Genomic DNA, 17,636 nt, shown 5'->3' with positions numbered 1-17,636 from the left:
GCAAATGTCTGGCATAGTAATGAGTTGGATCTTCGTGATTAGTCAAATCCATCACAAATGGTGCTATTTGTATAATGCCTGCAAAACACAAGCATCTTTTTTTTTTTTTTTTTCAGCATTCAGCATTTCTAGGGAAATCATGTTGTTGGCAGAAGGATTCTCAGTATTAAGAGCAGACTGGTTATAGCACTTGCTTTGAGGTAACCTTATGTAAGCAAACACAGTCCTTTGTCTGAATACTAGTTTGATATGTAACCGTGAAACGCTTACGTTTTCTCTTCAAAGACGCAGAACGCTCACACGTCTGAGAACTGTTTCTGATGTGCGCCTTCAAAATACAACGTTCCCATGCAGTCTGCGAGTGGATTAATTCAGCTAAAGAGTAATTGCCCTTGCATTGTATTGACTCTATGCATGAGGGAATTCAAATCACTTTTGAGTTTCTATTCTGTAGGATTGGAGCCAGTGCTTGAGACAAGCTAAGGTGTTTATGTGAGTTCATTTAATTTGGAGTAAGATTGCAACGGTCCTATTAATGGATTAAAGGGCTGCATGTAAATGTAATGGCGTGAATGTGCTGACTGCTTAAGAAAATACCAGCAGTGAAGTGAATAAACATCAGTCTGCTCTCTCTTAACAGATACCGTAAAAGTACGCTTTAGGCACAAAATACTGAGAGTAGCCAAACAACAACAGCAATAATCAGATGAAAAGTGAAGCACCTGCAGGCTGCTGCTGCTAAACATGACTTTGTAGCTGTTCGTTCTGCACACCTTTATTTATTATTCAGTCAGTTTCATCCTCATTGTCAAATAAAAACAAAAGGCTGTAGAAAGCTGCATTTACTTTAAGTCTAGGCTGTGATATATGATCCCACAACAATGAATGGGCCAAAATAAGTGGATCTTATGTTAGTCAATAGGCATGCACAGGTTTTTTTCCCATATGTATATTTACATACCAGGAATGTTGTATTTAAAAGAGATAAGAAAAAAATAGTTTGTCAATGTGCAGTAAGATCATAAATCCTGATCTTTCTATCTATTTTTACAATCCTGTAAACTATTGGAACAGCAAGGCCAATTCATTATTTTTTGCTGAAGACATTTGGATGAAAAGATGAATATGAGATGAAAGTTCAGAGTTGCAACTTTTATTTCCTGGTGGATAAATGTAGATTTATTTAACAGTAATCACCCAAAGTGAGCAGATATATCGGCTAGTCTAAAAGGAAATTGAAGCCAGGATATAAAAGTCGGTTGAAAACTCTTTGTTTGCAGTAACTGCATTAAGCCTGTGACTCATTGACTTCACCAAATGGTTTCTTTTTTCTTTTGAGATGCTTTTCCAGACTTTCATTACAGCCTTCTTCAGTTGTTGTTTCCTTGGAGAGTTTTTTCCCTTCAGTCTCTTTAGAAGGTGAAATGCATGTGTTAAGGTCTGGTGATTATTTTGGCCAGTCTATAGTCCTACACTCAGCTGACATCCCTTCTTCAGTTGGCAACGTGTTTTGAATCATTGTCTAGCTACACGATGAAGCTCCTTCCAATTAGTTTTGATGCCTCTCTCCATTAATTGGCAGATATTTAAATATTATTTAGCCCGTCCCTGAAGCAGCCTTCCAAGTCGAAGTCACAACACTCCACAGGCCTTTATAGATGAGCTTGTATGATTTGGATCATGAGCAGATCCCTACTTTCTCAACACTTACATCACTTTGGGTAGAGGTCAATCTTTAATCAATTTGTCCCAGAACTTCTGTGGCTCGACGCTGTACCTTTTTTTTTATTTCTAATTCCAACCTGGCTGTCAAATGCTTACTGCTCATGTGGGGCTTGTTGTTGAGGATACCAGTGGGTTATATTTCAGGACATTCAAATTTGTTGCATTGGCTTTGTCTATTATTTGTTTATTGCCTCTGATTGTTTTTCTCACTTTCAGAAAAAGCTTACAGTTCTCCCAGCACTCTGGTCTTATCCCTTCTAACAACAATGTTTAGTACATTTGCTCGTTTGATAAATTTGATCATGGTTATGTTCTACATTGTTTAATATATGGAAATACAAGAAACTTGTCTCCTATATCATTTAATGATATGTCTTCAGTATACAGCTTTCACATTGTGCCCTTAATCATTTATGTATTTTTCTGTGAGGATTTTCATTTTATTGATCTCATTTTAACTTGAAACCTTTCATCAATTTCTTTTAGCCTTTGACAAAAATCAAACTGTGAACATTATTATTATACTTGTTATACATACAGTTCTATCTAAATCTGTCTTCAGTTTGCTTATTAATTTCCACTGACAGAAAACAGAGCAAAATAAACACAAACTCAAACATTATTTTTATTCTCCAAATATACAGAGCAAAAGCATCATAGATTCACAGACCAGTACAGTTAAAATACAACTGTTTTTCTTGTTTTTTTTTTCTTTTTGTCTTAGATACAGAGGGCCACTGCCTGAAAATAGTGGTTTACCCAGTAAAATTTACATATTTTGTTTTCATTACAATTACTGTATGTTTATGGTTCACTATTTATACAAAGTCTTCAGATGACCATGTAAGTTAAGTACTTTTTTCAGACCTGGATCCTGTACTATTTGCAAACTAGTTTGCATTGTTTGGAGTACACAACAATCAAGCCAATCACAGTGAAGCATACTAATTTGACTTTCAAATAACCTTCCATGAGTATTTCAATTGTGTGCAACTTACTGTAGACTGTACTCTGCGAACCAAAGTGCCAGTGTGCCTTGTGGGCCAAACAAATGCAGAGGATTATTTGCAAATATTACCTAGTCCAGGCCCTGCAGTAGCATGTTATTAAAGTACTAACAAGGTATTGATTGGTAGAAAAGAAAATAAGTGAGAAAAGCATTTACACAGTAAAGATAGAAGGGTTATTATGATCATTTCAGTGTTTCTGAATGTGTTCCACCATGGACAGTAACACCTATCATACAATAAGGGAAACTTCAAATAGCCTCATGTAAAGCACCCTTCACAAGCATAGGTGAGATATTGACAGAATTCATGTTCAGCATTTCTTTTTCCTTTTTGCAGGTTATTCAGATGAAGCAAAAGGTTTTGTGTAGTGAGCAAACGTAACGTAACCTGTGGGCAAAAAAGCCATTATGAACACATGCAACCAGACTTTACTCTATATTACTCATATCTGTCTTTATCCAGTGTACTCCAGGTTAGTCTTGGGCATCTCTGAATAACGGACTATCCTGCATCCTGCACCCTGAAAGGGTTGCTCTGTTTTATCGGGAAAGGGCAGCAACCCCTTGTAATTGTTCCGAGCCTTTGTGTTTATTCATCTGTTTTGCCCTGGCATCTGTGCCGTGCTTGTAGCCAGGCAAACAGGCCCAGCCAGCACCAGCCGGAGAGGCGTTCACAGGTGAGCAGGGCGGACTTTGTCCCCACATGGGCTTTGATTCCCAAAGACTGACATGGCACTTGGATCCTGTGATACTCTCATGCCCACTGTAGATGCTGCCATGGGGGGATGGGACAGAAGGCTGGCCTATCAAATATTTATCTGTTTGTTGTGCAGTGTGCAGATTCTCTGGACTAGGAAAATGCATTATGTTTGGATGAGTGCAGGAGCTGAATCAGATAAGGAAAACTGGACTGTTTGGATAGAAAAAACAAATTTGTTTTGTTTTTAGGAAGAGATGCACTGAATATCAGTATCAGAGTAACCTTTGAATGTGAAACGTATGGAATTTTGAGGCTATGCATTTTAAAAATGTTGCTTTATGTATCAGAATAATTGTGAACAAGATGAAAACTGCATCTTGTATCATCCAAACTAGACCACGCTGTAATTGACAGCTGCTGATATCAAATTATATCCTGCACTTATAAATGCTAAGGAAAATAAATAAAAAATGGCACAAACATACTTGACAGTCATGATGGTGCCAAATGCAATATGTTGCTGGGCATCTGGATATCTCTCAGAAGGGCTGAAGGTATAATAACCTCTTACTACATCTCACTTCAAAGCTGTCCTAACTAAGCTCAGCTTCTCATCCTATGGCCTCCTGTGTGCTCGGTGTACAAAACGAGAGTTTCCCTGATCCGGGGAAAAGAATCAGTTCACGTAAACCTTTTATGTAATTTGAAACAAGAAATGTTGATGATATTTTTCTTAAAGAAAATGTAAAAAAAAAAGATTGTCTGTACAGTTTTGATGCCACTTGAGCTCCCATATAGTGAAATCAGACTGGGAAAGAAAGAAAGGATGGGGAAATTATATACACAGAAAGACGGCATTAGAGATTTATATACAGTCTGCTAAGTGCCAAGCTGGATTATCAGTGTTGAAACAGAGTTTTTTGTCTTAAGCTGTACAATGGGCGCCAATCCATTTGTAAAATTAAGTCCAAACCACTGCCACTCAAGTGGAAAACCCCATTCAAATGCCTTGAATATAATCATATGTAAAGTGCTAACAACAACTTGCTTTTGTCAGAAATGGCTTGTTTGGTTATTTTCATGGGTTGAGAGGCAGATTTCATAGTTCCAGACTCATTCCTCCTAACTGACTGCTGCATAATGGGATATACAGACATAATGCCTAATTAGATAGACAAAACAGAAGTGACATTTACATTGTGAGCCACTGTTTTCTGTGCTGTTTTACAGTATTTAGATCTTTGTTTTCCAGGAACTGCTCTTTATCCTTCAAATAACTGATCAAATGACAAACAAGTTGATTATATAAAGATTGGAGGGAACAGACCTTGAAAAACCACAGAAATTAGGCCTTTAATAGCTAAAATCAGATGTGAAATAGCCTAATGTATGATGTAACTGTGGCTGTTACAGAAATGATGTGTGTTTACAATAGAGAGTTGCCCTTACAGAAAACAGTGACTCTGATCACAGACTTTGCAGCCTTCACATCTTACACAGAGATCTGAATTTAACTGAGAGGAACATCTTGGAGATCACAGACTGCAGTCAGCCAGAAGTGGTCAACGTTTTTTGGAAGATGGTCTCTTTAGAATGGCTCTGGGTCTTATTGCCTTGGTCATTGGCTTTCACTAACTCTAACCACTTGACCAACCCATTTCTCTTGATTGTGTGCTAACAGATGAGCTCGAAATCATGATGAAAAATTAAAACCTAATTTCTTTACAGCAGCTGCATTATGCACATGAAATAATATCCAACAGCATTCAGTACTCCAAGTAAGCAAAACTCCCCAACTGTTTTGTTGTGTTCTGCCACAACACATGCACAGTGCATGACTGACACTCTTGACTGTTGCACAATAGGCTCACTGAAATGTTACGTAAAGTATGAGTGTATGTATAGCTGCAAATTACATCACTACTCATGGCATCTACTCTCAACTAAAACAAATACAATGTCAGCGATGAAAGAAGAAATCTAATTTCATATGTTTTCACATGGTGCTGAACAAAAAATAACAATGCACTTGTAACGTGACAGCAGGCCTTCATCAGCTGACCACATTTACCAAATGTACTTGTCATGCCCCTTGATTACCAGGAAGATCACAGGTAGGTATACAGCCAGGACAGACTAGGCCCCCGTGTCAACACTGATATTGACAATAGCGATGGCACAACCACACGATAAAAAGCTCAGCTAAAATATGCTAATATTTCATTCAACAGGTACCCTCAAGTATATGGCTAATGATCTGTGGCAGTAGCAGGACAAACTCACAAATACAACACACGTTGCAGTTTGTGGGCTTTCATGCTGGAAGCCTCGGAGACGGATTCGGCGCCCTAACGCCATGTAGGGTGAAGGTCCCCACCAACAGGAGAGCTGACAGTGTATGGCTGTCTCGCTTATTCATAGTTTGTATTGACACAGTTCAAACAGACCCTCAAGGCAAAGAAGATATGGACAAGAAGAGGCGCTCGTGTCTCGTGTAGAGTCCTCCATGGATAAATCTGCAGAAATGAGATGCTAGAAAAAAACTAGAGTCACATATGTACATTGATATGTTTTTATCATGGAGTGTCAGAGTAAATTAATGACATTAATGAGTGATTTAAAATTAGGTCTTAGCCCCCCCTTTATCTGCTCAGCACTATGGCCCAGATGCAGCTGCAGAGAGAAAAACAGCTATTCTTTTAAATGTTCAAGACGTCTATGGGCGCATAGGGAGTTTTGTTCGACATATGAAGAAAACATGCTAAGATGAACATATGTATTTGATGGGAATGTAGTCGGGGGTAAATAGTTATTGTTTTAACAACTAAGACCATATGCACATTCATTTTTTGTGCTTCAAACTACAGGAGAGCAGCAGGACATTGGGTTGCACTCATGTTGGTGCCATTCGTGCTGAGTGCTTCAACGCTTGTAACAGTAATCTCAGTTTTTCTGAATGATCTTCAAAAGGCAAACACCGTCTCTGCCAGGGCAACTGATTGTCACACAAAAGCCTTGTATTCCTGCCCCGCAATGTGCCAACAATTCCAGTGTAGAAACCAAGTATTTAATGTTCAAATTCCAAAGTAGCAATCTCCCTGTGTTCGCCAATAGCCTCTCAGTAGCACAATACTTATTATGGGTTAAAACAAACAAACAAACAAACAAAAAAAAACGAGGTGAGGTGGTTGATGAGTTACGCATGAGGATTATAAGGCTTCTTGGTCCACTTTTTTGGGACATTGAGAAGTCTGACAAAGTCACATGGTGTATTAAAGCCAACCAGCCCTGGCATCTCCAGGTGTCCAGAGAAACACTCATAGTAACAGTTTGATTATGAGTTCACAGTTTTACAATCCTGTCTGCTTGTTACACCCTGTTCAAACACCCTCCCCTGGTGGTCAGACGTGGGTTTGCATGCGCTTCTGCAGGGGCCGGGTGAGGTCTGAGTTCTGTGAGGAGGACTGGGAATAGTGGGACGAAGAGGAGGCTGACGCCTTGCTGTCTTTGTCAAACTGCACATAGCCGTCTGGCTTGCTGTAGCTGCTGACGCCGCTGTCGCACTGCGTGTCAATAAAAGAGCTGGAGTCGCTGAGCGAGCCACGCTGGAACTCCCTCTCGCACAACTCGATGGAGCTGCTGCCCATGCCCAACACAAAGCGTTGGCTGTAGTCATACAGGCGGTTGGGACCTGCTCCCAGAGTGGAGTAGATGTTGGTGAAGGACATTCCCGTTGGGACGCGCTGCTTGCCTAGGGTACCTGTGTTGGTGGGGTTCCTCAGCTCAGTGGTCTGATTCCCTGACATGGTAGGTGTATGGTGCTCCTTGAAGGTATTGACACTGTAGTAGCCATTTGTAGGGTCCTATTGAAAACAGGAACAAAACAAAATGTTGGTTATTAGATATTTTATTTTTTCTGGGCTACATGTAAAAGTAAATTAAACTAGGGGAAAAAAAAAACAGAAAAAGAAACCCATTTCTTTGTTCATGTGCATTTACGTCTAGTCTTCTCCAAGCTCAACAGGAGCCAAGGTCAAACTGGCAGTAATTACCATTCAAATTGCAGAATAAATAAGGAAACAAGCTGCCGTCTACAAATGAAAAACACTGGCAAAGCTTAGTGCTAGGACTTAGCCAGCCCCCACGCTAACCTTAAAATCATGTTTCTCGCTAATTAAGCGGGCCTTGATGATTCATAGTTTGGCATCCAGCGTGTCACTGCAAAGTTCACTCACGTACTAGCTTTAATTGGACCTAAATGGATTGTAGTGTGTGTAATTCCATGTATGCACCAAAATGGTGTCTGAGACTACAGCTGTGCCACTTGTTTGTCTGCTAGATTTCAGGCACCGTGCTGTTGCTAAAGGTCCAGTTAGGTTGTGTGTGTTTTTTTTTCCTCATGTGCCCATTTGAATGGATGTGAATGTCAAGGGTAGGTAGCATGGTGGCAGATCTCAAAAGAAGAATGTTCATAATGGGGAAATGAGAGCGACAACCTGAGAGGCTCCTCGTTATGCTTGTCATTATCAGACACCAGACAGGGAGATTGTTTGCGTCTGGCCTTTATCTCTTGTTCAGTTCTGCCTCTGCTCTCACCTCATGCACACTGTCATTAACTAGGATAAAAAAATAAAAAAAAATCTGGCCCCAGAGGGAGCAGGTGAGCAGGGAAACACAACAGAAGCACACTCCAGGGAGCCAACACCAACATTCATTTGGAGAGAGGAATAAATGGAAGGGGCAGAATTTTTTACACACTGGCTTCACCATCATTTGAACAACAGCTTCTTTGTAAATATTGATCATTTTCTGTTGCATATGTGGAAATCTAAATAAAAGAGGTGATCTTTATGTGTGTTTAACCCCTTGCTAAACTGCAACCACATATATTTTATAGGGCTAAAAATCACTGTCTGGATTATGTTCCAATCCAACACATGTATGAAAATGTTGAACAACATACACACATTATGTTAACAGAAAAAATAAGCAGCTTATAATTACATTAATTCATACAAAAAATATTTTTAGGGTGAAATTTTATTATATAGATATTGGAAAATGTGCAAAATAGTTATTGTAGAGGTCACTTTACTGCTGTGACAATGGCAGAATAATTCACACATAGAGGAGAAGGAGGCCATGTTTTACTAGAAGTCAGCCTATCAGGGAGTGAAAAGGACTTTGATACAAGAATCTTTGAACTGATTCTTGCCAAATAGTGTGGTAAGTGGTAGTGATAAGATTTCCCTCTGTGCGAAAGACTGGGGTTCAAGTCCCAGCTGTGGCCACCCTTAGGCAAGACCTCCTTACGCTTCCACTGTCTTTGCCTTGTACCCTGTAAGTCGCATTGGATAAAAGCATTCTTCCAAATGACTAAATGTCAGTGTTTTAAATGTGTGCAGATCATTTATTGCAAGAGTTACAAGTGGTAAAGTGCTTTCATGTGTGATAGGAGAAGTGAAAGCAAAGTGCCTCCTCTGTAGAGACTTATCCATTCATTGACATGTAAATGGACAGACAGCTATAAATAGCACTGAAGCCAGTTTTATTACATTCACTAAATCATTGGTTCCCTGAATAAGACACATTTTACCGCACTGTCATTTTAGTCTTAGTTGTGTACTGAACTAACCTGCTTACAAGCTCCAAAAAGATTAGAGAGGCTACAGCATACATTGTGGGTATTAGGGCTGGGCTATGAAATGATAAAGATATCTATCGCTACATAACTTTTCCTCAACAGAAATGTAAAAAACTTGATATATATATATATAACTTCAAAAGAAGTCATCCCATCCATGTTTAGACAGGCAAATGTCATGTAACAGCCTACTTTATTAACTATGGTGAAAAATGCCAGATTTAAGCAGCGGAATTGACCCACATCCTACTTTGGAGTGAAAAGTAACCTTTAAGCTTTACAGAAATAGTCACTTGATTTATATAACATCTATATGTAGATCAAACATGAAAAAAATGTGGATATAAAAATAATTATGGTGATGGCATTTTTTTCCATGTCTCCCAACGCTGGGTATCATAGATAGAGACTATGAATTGAGTATCTCGGGTCAGACTCATGCATAGGTTTCTATATTTGGCATTATTGTCTTCTACCAGAAGGGTCAAAACTGAGCTGTGACTGACATTTCTGTACTCACATGAATCACATGGTGGTGGCACTGCCTATACAGTGGTGATGTGATTAAAGGAAAATAAATAAAAATGAGAGACGCTACAAAATGCTGACAAAGCTAAGTCAGAACAGCTCTTCTTCAAGTCCTACACGATCTTTAAAACAGTTCAAACCCATCTATAAGTAACAACTCCAGTAACTTAAATAACAGCTTGAGGGCCACGCAGCCTCTGATTTCTTGAATCACTGCTGATGAGAGACTAATTAATAAAATCAGACCTCTAACAGGAGTCGTTTTGCCTCTGGACTTATCCACGGAGAATTATGTGTTGCAGGAGAGGGATTAATGATTTTCAGCTATTTCAGTCCCAGAGTTGAAGACCACTCTCTGCCCCAAAGGCGTTTTCTCTCTCGCCACCTTTTAGTCGTTCTCTCTTGCTCATGCCTTCATGCTGTCGTTGTTTCGTGAGTCTTACCTTAATGTGCTGATACTCCTTCTCTTCCTCTTGTAATACCTCCAGCTGCTTCAGAACCGATTCCTGCTGGAACTCTCCTCGTTCAACCTGCGCAAAAATCAAGCAGAGGATAGTAAGAGTCTCCCAAACGCTTCAACTCAGAGTTAAAAGAAAATTTCTAAGATGGAAGGTTTTCACTTTTTTCACTTTTTTTTTATATCAGTCACTCAGACATGTTTCTCCTTCACTTGGGGCTAGCAGGGGGCATTAATAATCTGTGAATGCATTTTATGTATCTTAGCAAAATGCAGATTTCTAAAGTATCTAAGCTTATTTTCCTGCACTAACATCAAGTACTGACTGTGTTAAGTATTTTAAAAGAAAATCCAATCCAAAACCCCTAACTACAAATAGCCCAGCCTTGGAGCAAAACCAAAACACTGGTACAGATCCAAGAGGAAACAGTTCTTTGTGTGTCTAGAAGGCATGTACTGAAGATATAGAAGTACACCCACTGTAGGATTACCCAATATGCATCAGCATCTCCATAGTTACAGTGGATTGTACTGGGGTCTGTTCTGCTTAGAAGACAAGTGGCATCATATTGATAAATATAGCCCCTATGTCTTTACTCCAGCACATACACACTTCACATTTCTATCTGTTCTTACATTACTCATAGAAAAATAATGCATTCTATGTTTTAGCACTGATAAAGCCCATCCAACATGTTATTGTCAGTAAGGACAGGACATGCAAAAACACGAACAATACGTTGAGATCTCATTTCTGAAAACGGGAACAAAATGTGTAAAGTAGTATAGTTGCGACACTCACACTCACCATCAGTTGTTTCATGGAGGTGTGTTCTTCGTTTTCTCGTGCTGCGTTGTGGTCTTTGTGTACGATCTCCACGCGGATGTCATTTTTCGCCGACACAACTCCTTTCAAATCTGGCAGAAACAGACAACACATATATCTCAGTAAGCTGAATAAACACCATTCTGTATTTGTTGACATTATAATCCTCCCCAGTGCAGTTTGCAGTATTACAGAATTTAGCATAGATCCCTGGATTTGCGGTTTGTGAGAGCTCCCCTATTTCTCATACACAATACAAAGTATTATTAATCATTTGTTTCCTGCCAGCACAAGATTATATTTTTTTCTGCATACATATGAAATCTCAAACAGCCTTCCATGGTGGCTCATTCTGCTTGGGACAAAGCTGATGATACTGTCATATAACAAAGTCTTACTTTCTGTCTTAATTTTGCTTGCAAGTTCTCTCTGGTGAGCACAGATGGAGACGGGCAGTGAGGGCATAACCAGGTGCGCTTCCTCTGTAGTATACAGACAATAGACATGCTGAAGGGACCAGTTGCACAGTTTGGTTCTTGGAAAGAGACAGTGGCTGACTGTCTCTAACCTGAGTCACTTGGTACATGGGTGGGTGGCGGTGAACATAGCACAGGATGTAAATAGCCTAAAAAGCGAATGCAGCCAGACTGAGATTGCATGAAATGAACCCTTGTCACAATCTGGCTATCTCTGCACCACAAAAAGATGTCCATCTCAACAAGTGATTTAATCTTGCAGTAAGCGTGACACTGTGTTCTAGCAACTTATCTTGGGTCCGAATTTTTTTGAAGCAGCTGCCAATGACTTTTTTTTTTACTTGCAAATTTTGACTATGTAAATAGATGGACATGTTTAAATGTGCTCGGGAACCATACAGTACTGGCATGCATGCTTCAGTGCATGTAGCAGGGAGGAAGAGACATACTTCTCTGGGAACGGGTGCAGCAGAAGGCTCCAATGGTGCCCATGAGGACAATGAAGGCCACAAATGCTCCCACAGCAATGCCAATGATCACCGCCACTGGGAGAGATTCTGCAGAGAGCAACAAAGAGATATGTCCTTCTACAATAACAAAATAAGAACACTTCAAATTTACATTAAATTCAATAGACGGTAGATGACAGAGTACATAACAGCACGATCATAATGTAGAGGACATCTTTCTTCTCTTGAATCATCCTTATGTTGCCCTCTTTTTGTTGCTACAAACAACAAAAAAAGAAACTGCAACTAAGAGGACATTTGCTGTATTTTCTTTTTAAGTTTGCTTTTTAAAGAAAGTTCTATACTACATATCCAAAAAAAGAAAATAAAACAGATTCAAATTAAAACTAATTACCAGACATTTTTCTACTGCTATTGTCTCATTATTGTACTGTCAAACAACTTTTTATTTACACTCATTTAGGCTAATAGAAGCATTTCACTGAGAGCTTTTATTTTCATTGAGTAGAATGCAACAGTGTGTGCATTCGTTTTAGAATAATCATGTTTGTGTGTTTCTTGCACGGATATTATAGCACATTTGTGACTAAATGGAGATTAAACCTTCAGGCACACATCTATATACTGGTACAACATTAAAGGTTCTCATTAAAGTGCATTTTAATGAGAACCTGAGTTACCAACCCACATTTATGACCTTCTTGCATTTTAAACAAATGTAAAACAACAAGTGCTCTTCCGACACCGTTAAAGTCTGTTTTATGTCTTCATTATTATTCACTTTCACATAAGCAGCTTATAATTTATCTTTTGAGATAAGTGGATAGAAAATACAGCTTCCCCTATGGTAGAGGGGAAAAGGTCAATAGATAAAAAAAATATTCATTTTAGTTAAAATTTTCCTTTTACTATTTTTCATATTCAGGATGCAGTGTATGTTTAGGGCCACCAGTTCAGAATACCAGGCAGCTGCACTTAAGAAAACTAATTTGTAAGGAATTAGGCCATGCTGTGTAATGAGCTCTTGAATACTAGAAGGCATTTGTCTGTTGATTTTACTTATCAATGATTTAATATATCTCTCCCAGTTTGTGTTTGTTTTGACCACACAGCTGTTTCACTTTGATTTCCTGCAATACCACAGTCACGATTTAAAGAAGAGGAAGGTGGAACCTGTCGAACCTTGGCTCCCACCTTGTTCCTTAAGGCGTATGATCTCAGTGTCAGAGCCAAAGCTGTTCCATGCCGTGCAGTTGTAGATGGTTTGGAAGTCGGCTGGGACGATGTTACTCATGGTCAGTGTGGAGATTACTCCGTCATCTGTGTTGACGGTCTCCACGGTGTAGCGACCAGATGTTCCAGACTCCAACACGGTCTCCTTCCATGACCAGGCCTGAGAAGAGACAGGTTAATGAGGTTGTATGTATTTTGTCAGGGCTTTAACCAAAAGTGACACTTAGAGCAGTAATTAGTTATTATAAGGTAAGAATGCAGTGAATGTGTAAAGACATTAAGAATACACAGTAAGTTTTAATGAAAAATGTTAAATGTAGTTATTTAATGGCTATAACACGATGCTTCTGCAGTACAAACCTCCATGGACATACATAATTAGTTTGTCATTTATATATTCATCACCCTATAGAAAGGAAAGCCTTGCTTTGTAATAGAATAGCGGGATGTGATTTACTGGCGTTGACGACTGGACATTAACTCATTTTGTTTGATGAACAGCTCAGTTATTTGTGAAAGTCTCTGAGGGAAATGAATCAGAGGAGATACACTGTGTTCTATCCGGTTGTGGATGGTTAAAGCACTTTTGAATGGCATGTTATGGTTAAAAATCTTGTGTTTGAAACTGTTGTTGTTAACTGGCCCCATTTGCTGCTCCGTTTGACAAGCTGCCAGCTCACTGAGACATCGCCGGCATCTGTATACTGAGCTAATGTCTAATGGATAATTGCAAATTGCACGTACTCTGAGCAGATCTCTTCTCACCATAGTGTTGAATTACTGTGCTGTTTTGGATTCGGTTGTTGGCAGTTCGTCTGTAGAGCAGGGCTTGGATTTTTGAGCACAGTAAATAATTATGATGTCTTAAAGAATAATAGATAAACACCACTCAGATGAAAACCTAGATTACAGAAGCAGAAATATGCGAGGAAAATGTTTTCTCTTTAGACCCTAGCACTGACATTGGAATTAATACTTAATAGAGCCTTTAACCTTTTGGATGCTGTTTATGTATGTGGAAATATGACAAATGCCATATGTGATGGTTTTAGGGATGTGGTTAATTTACAGGTGTGAGTTGTGTTGTGCATTGAATCAAGTTTGGTATCTAATGTACAGCTTAAAATAAAATTTAAATAAAATACACAGGCACTAAAAACAAAAAAGCTTAAAAAAATGAATTAAGAGCAAAACGAATTGATGAAAAACTCAAAATGTTTCCTCTGAACGAGGAAGCGATGGGCTGAAGTGAAGTTGACACTCGGGATGCGGTGAGAGAAACAGTGAAACAAGCGGCATTTGCATACACTGGATTTATTTATGCAGCGCTATGATAATTTAACACATGCCATTTAGTGACTGCTTCTCTTTGAGGCATCTTTGTGCAAACTGCATTTGTTTTAGTTGACTGTGTTGAGAATCACACGGTGTGTTTTTGCTGATTTTTAGATAACAAACCAGGAAATTCATCATACTCAAGTAAAGAGTGAGAAAAAAAAAAAAACAATGGGTAAACAACACATCCAACTTCAAGCTTGCAGTAAGAGGCAAGTGGGTAAATACAGACATGGAAATACACATTGTAACCCTTCCCTGGATTTTTTGTTTATATAAATTCAGTTTAACTTGGCTTGACATACCCACATTTTATGATTTCACAACTACCGCATAAATATATATTTTGGAATCCAGGATAAGCATTTAAGACCTATAGCAGCTTGGGCCTCAAATAACCTGAGTATTAGTTGATGCTAGACATCAATAAGACTAAAAACACATACTGTTAAATGACAAAGTATAGCAATCAACCACATGCATATGCCAACGCACACACACTCGCAAATGAATAATAATCACAGTGTGAGCTTGCAGAGTAGGTTTTTTTTGTATAATGTCCATAAATCTTAACAAGATCAGTGCTAACAGAGCCTGAACAAGCATTAAGTGAGAATCTGAGGGTTCAAACTGTAGTTTCATGCTCACTTTTTCATTACTAGTTAGAAGATGAGTGGTGTTCACACACATATGAAAAGACCAATCGTTAAATTGTCTAATTTGCATTGTTCGGGTACCATAGAGCCAGGAATTACCTACTTATGATAATAATTTTAGTTGTGTTCTTTCAGTCAATAAAAGTCAATTTGAGACAAAGACAAATAGTAAATAGTAATTATGTACTTACAATACGGTCTGGAGGAGGTGTACTTCGAATGAAACATTTGATTTGTCCTTTTTCACCATGCAAAGCCTGCTGAGTCTGGGTGCTGGAGATAGTAGGTGGTCCTGAAAAAGAGCAGTCATAAAAAAAAAATAAAAAAATAAAAAAAAAGTTTAATAATGAGTCACAGAAATTGAAACGTGAATACTTAAATTCATTTTCAGTTTCAGGTCATATGCCAACTCCGCTCGAGTCGAGTTCTTGTGATACATTATATTCTAATAGCTCCCCTGTTCCAAGCCGTAACACCTGAAGTGTTCAGTTATTCGCGACTCCTGAGGATGATTGTATTGTGCCGTGATATGAACATGCCTCATCTCTCTCTGTACAGTGTTGCCAAGGACACGCCAGGACTAAATGAAGGGCATAGGCGGGGGCTCAGGCCTCATTCTGGATCAAGAAAGTGTTGATTTATGGCTGGCTTGATTTCTCCCACTGAGATAAACGTCGCTGGAGAGTGCTACAGCGGTTCTTTGGAGCGTAATCAGGACAACACAGATGGAAAGAGAAAAATGCCATTGTGGGCAGATAACACAGTTGTTGCAGCGCTTCACCTCAAATCAATTTGCTTGGAGCAAATGTGAACCCTGAGCCAAAAGGTCAGCACATAACTAAACATTAAGCAGAAGCTTCCAAAAAATACACAATACAAAGGGTAGAACACCGTGTGTGAATATATCCAAACCAGTTTGGTCATTTTCATTTAGCAATTCTAAATAAATGTCTTTCACTATGTAATAAGGGCTAGTTCAATCAGTGGGGGTGGCAGGTATGGACTTCAAGTTAAACCATGGTCAGGATATAAGATGTAGCCTGACAAAGGGAAACTCAGCCTAAACTACTGATATGCCATCTGGTCTGAAGGCTGTTCACACCAGGTGACAGCACTAATATGAAGACGAGATACTGCACATGACCCAATTCTGCCTTTCAGGTGAATTTATTTCTGTAGATTTTGAAGAGTTCACTCAAGTGGCTGAGTCAAATAGCAGAAAAGAGCACACACACACACACAAACACACACACAAAAAAACAACCTGACAATTGAATAAATACTCAAACACATACAAAACATGAGTTATGTATGTTATTTAAGCATATGTTATATGTTACATTCCATACATACATTAAGAGTAGTATGTACATTGATACAGTAACTGGTAATATTTTTTATTAAACAATACATAAAAAAAAAATATATATATATATATATATATGTATTATCACATTAATTGTGAATATACATTCAAAAAATTCCTAACAACTGATAGAATCAATCTCATCTACCTATGTTTTCTTAAACTTAGAGACTGGGTTTCTACAGAGATGCTCCTAAGGAAAGGTTTCTATGTTTTCCTTTTTTACTTGGTGAAGAGGTCTTTAAAAAGCTGTTAAAATCAAACCTCAAGCACGTCTCTTGTGATAGTTATGGTGAAGAATGTGGGTTTGTGGGGGTGGCAAGTGAAGCTGCTCCTTGATTAGTGAGACAACTCGCTTCCCTACTAACTTTCCTCAAACTCCTGCTCTCTGCCATCTCTCTGACGATACATAATTGCAGTTTATTACCTGTCTCTTATTAAAATGAATTAGCATTTTAATGAGACTTTGCCAGATGGCGTGTTGGTATGCTACTGGGGGATGCTGAAAGGCTGCTAATTCTGCAGAATGAATGCTGTTGACAATTTAAGAAAAATGTATTAAAAGCTGTTCCCCATCTTTCACTGGTTTGCCAACCAGGACTAATACAAGCATTACAGTGCTAGTTCGGCTTGTAGGCGTTTGCATTAGTTCATATAAGGATAAATGTATGTGCAGTATGTGACCTAATTTGTGATTAGCAACTGAAACTTTAGTATGTGGTTTCTATGAGCTCTGACTGTCAACACTGAACAAGATCAATTGCTTGCAGGCTGCAAAGGGCTATTGGTAGAGGCTGGGGAGGATCTATTCAGTGGATCAGAGCTGCAAATGAGGAATATAATTAGATAGCTTTATCTCACTGGCTCAGCTTGGCTTGAAAGTGTGTGTGTGTGTGTATGCCTGTGTGTGTATGTAAAAGTATGTGTTGCCATTTGCACTATGTGATCAGAGCACAAACACGTTAGTGGGCAGGTGGGTGGCACTACAACATCAATGTTAGCAGCAGGGGAGGTAATCAAAATGTCGGGTGCGATGTTTTGCTCATTCATTTGAGGAGGTGTTAACTATGTAGTGGACACTGCAATCTGATTACACAATATCAGAGTGGGTGTCAAAAGGCCAGGGCTTACATTTCCTTCCTAAACTGTTGTATCTGCTTTGAACAAAAGGAGTGACATTTTCTCTTCTGTACTGCAACTCTTTTGATTTG

General features: G+C 38.9%; 1 protein-coding gene across 1 annotated transcript in view; it reads right to left on the bottom strand.

The window, feature by feature from the left end:
• Positions 1-2,393: 2,393 nt before the first annotated feature.
• Positions 2,394-17,636, bottom strand: part of kirrel3b (kirre like nephrin family adhesion molecule 3b) — a 141,370-nt gene continuing 126,127 nt past the window's right edge. Inside the window, exons 11-17 of the mRNA XM_026363674.1 lie at positions 15,251-15,351; positions 13,030-13,228; positions 11,815-11,922; positions 11,288-11,371; positions 10,872-10,981; positions 10,050-10,136; positions 2,394-7,297 (exon numbers count right to left, since the gene is read on the bottom strand). Coding sequence (XP_026219459.1) covers positions 6,836-7,297; positions 10,050-10,136; positions 10,872-10,981; positions 11,288-11,371; positions 11,815-11,922; positions 13,030-13,228; positions 15,251-15,351 — 1,151 coding nt within the window. The 3' untranslated portion in view covers positions 2,394-6,835. The remainder of the gene's footprint in view (positions 7,298-10,049; positions 10,137-10,871; positions 10,982-11,287; positions 11,372-11,814; positions 11,923-13,029; positions 13,229-15,250; positions 15,352-17,636) is intronic.

This window comes from Anabas testudineus, chromosome 13 (assembly GCF_900324465.2).
Source record: "Anabas testudineus chromosome 13, fAnaTes1.2, whole genome shotgun sequence".
Classification (NCBI taxonomy): Eukaryota; Metazoa; Chordata; class Actinopteri; order Anabantiformes; family Anabantidae; genus Anabas; species Anabas testudineus.
This window is presented reverse-complemented; position numbering and strand designations above follow the sequence as displayed.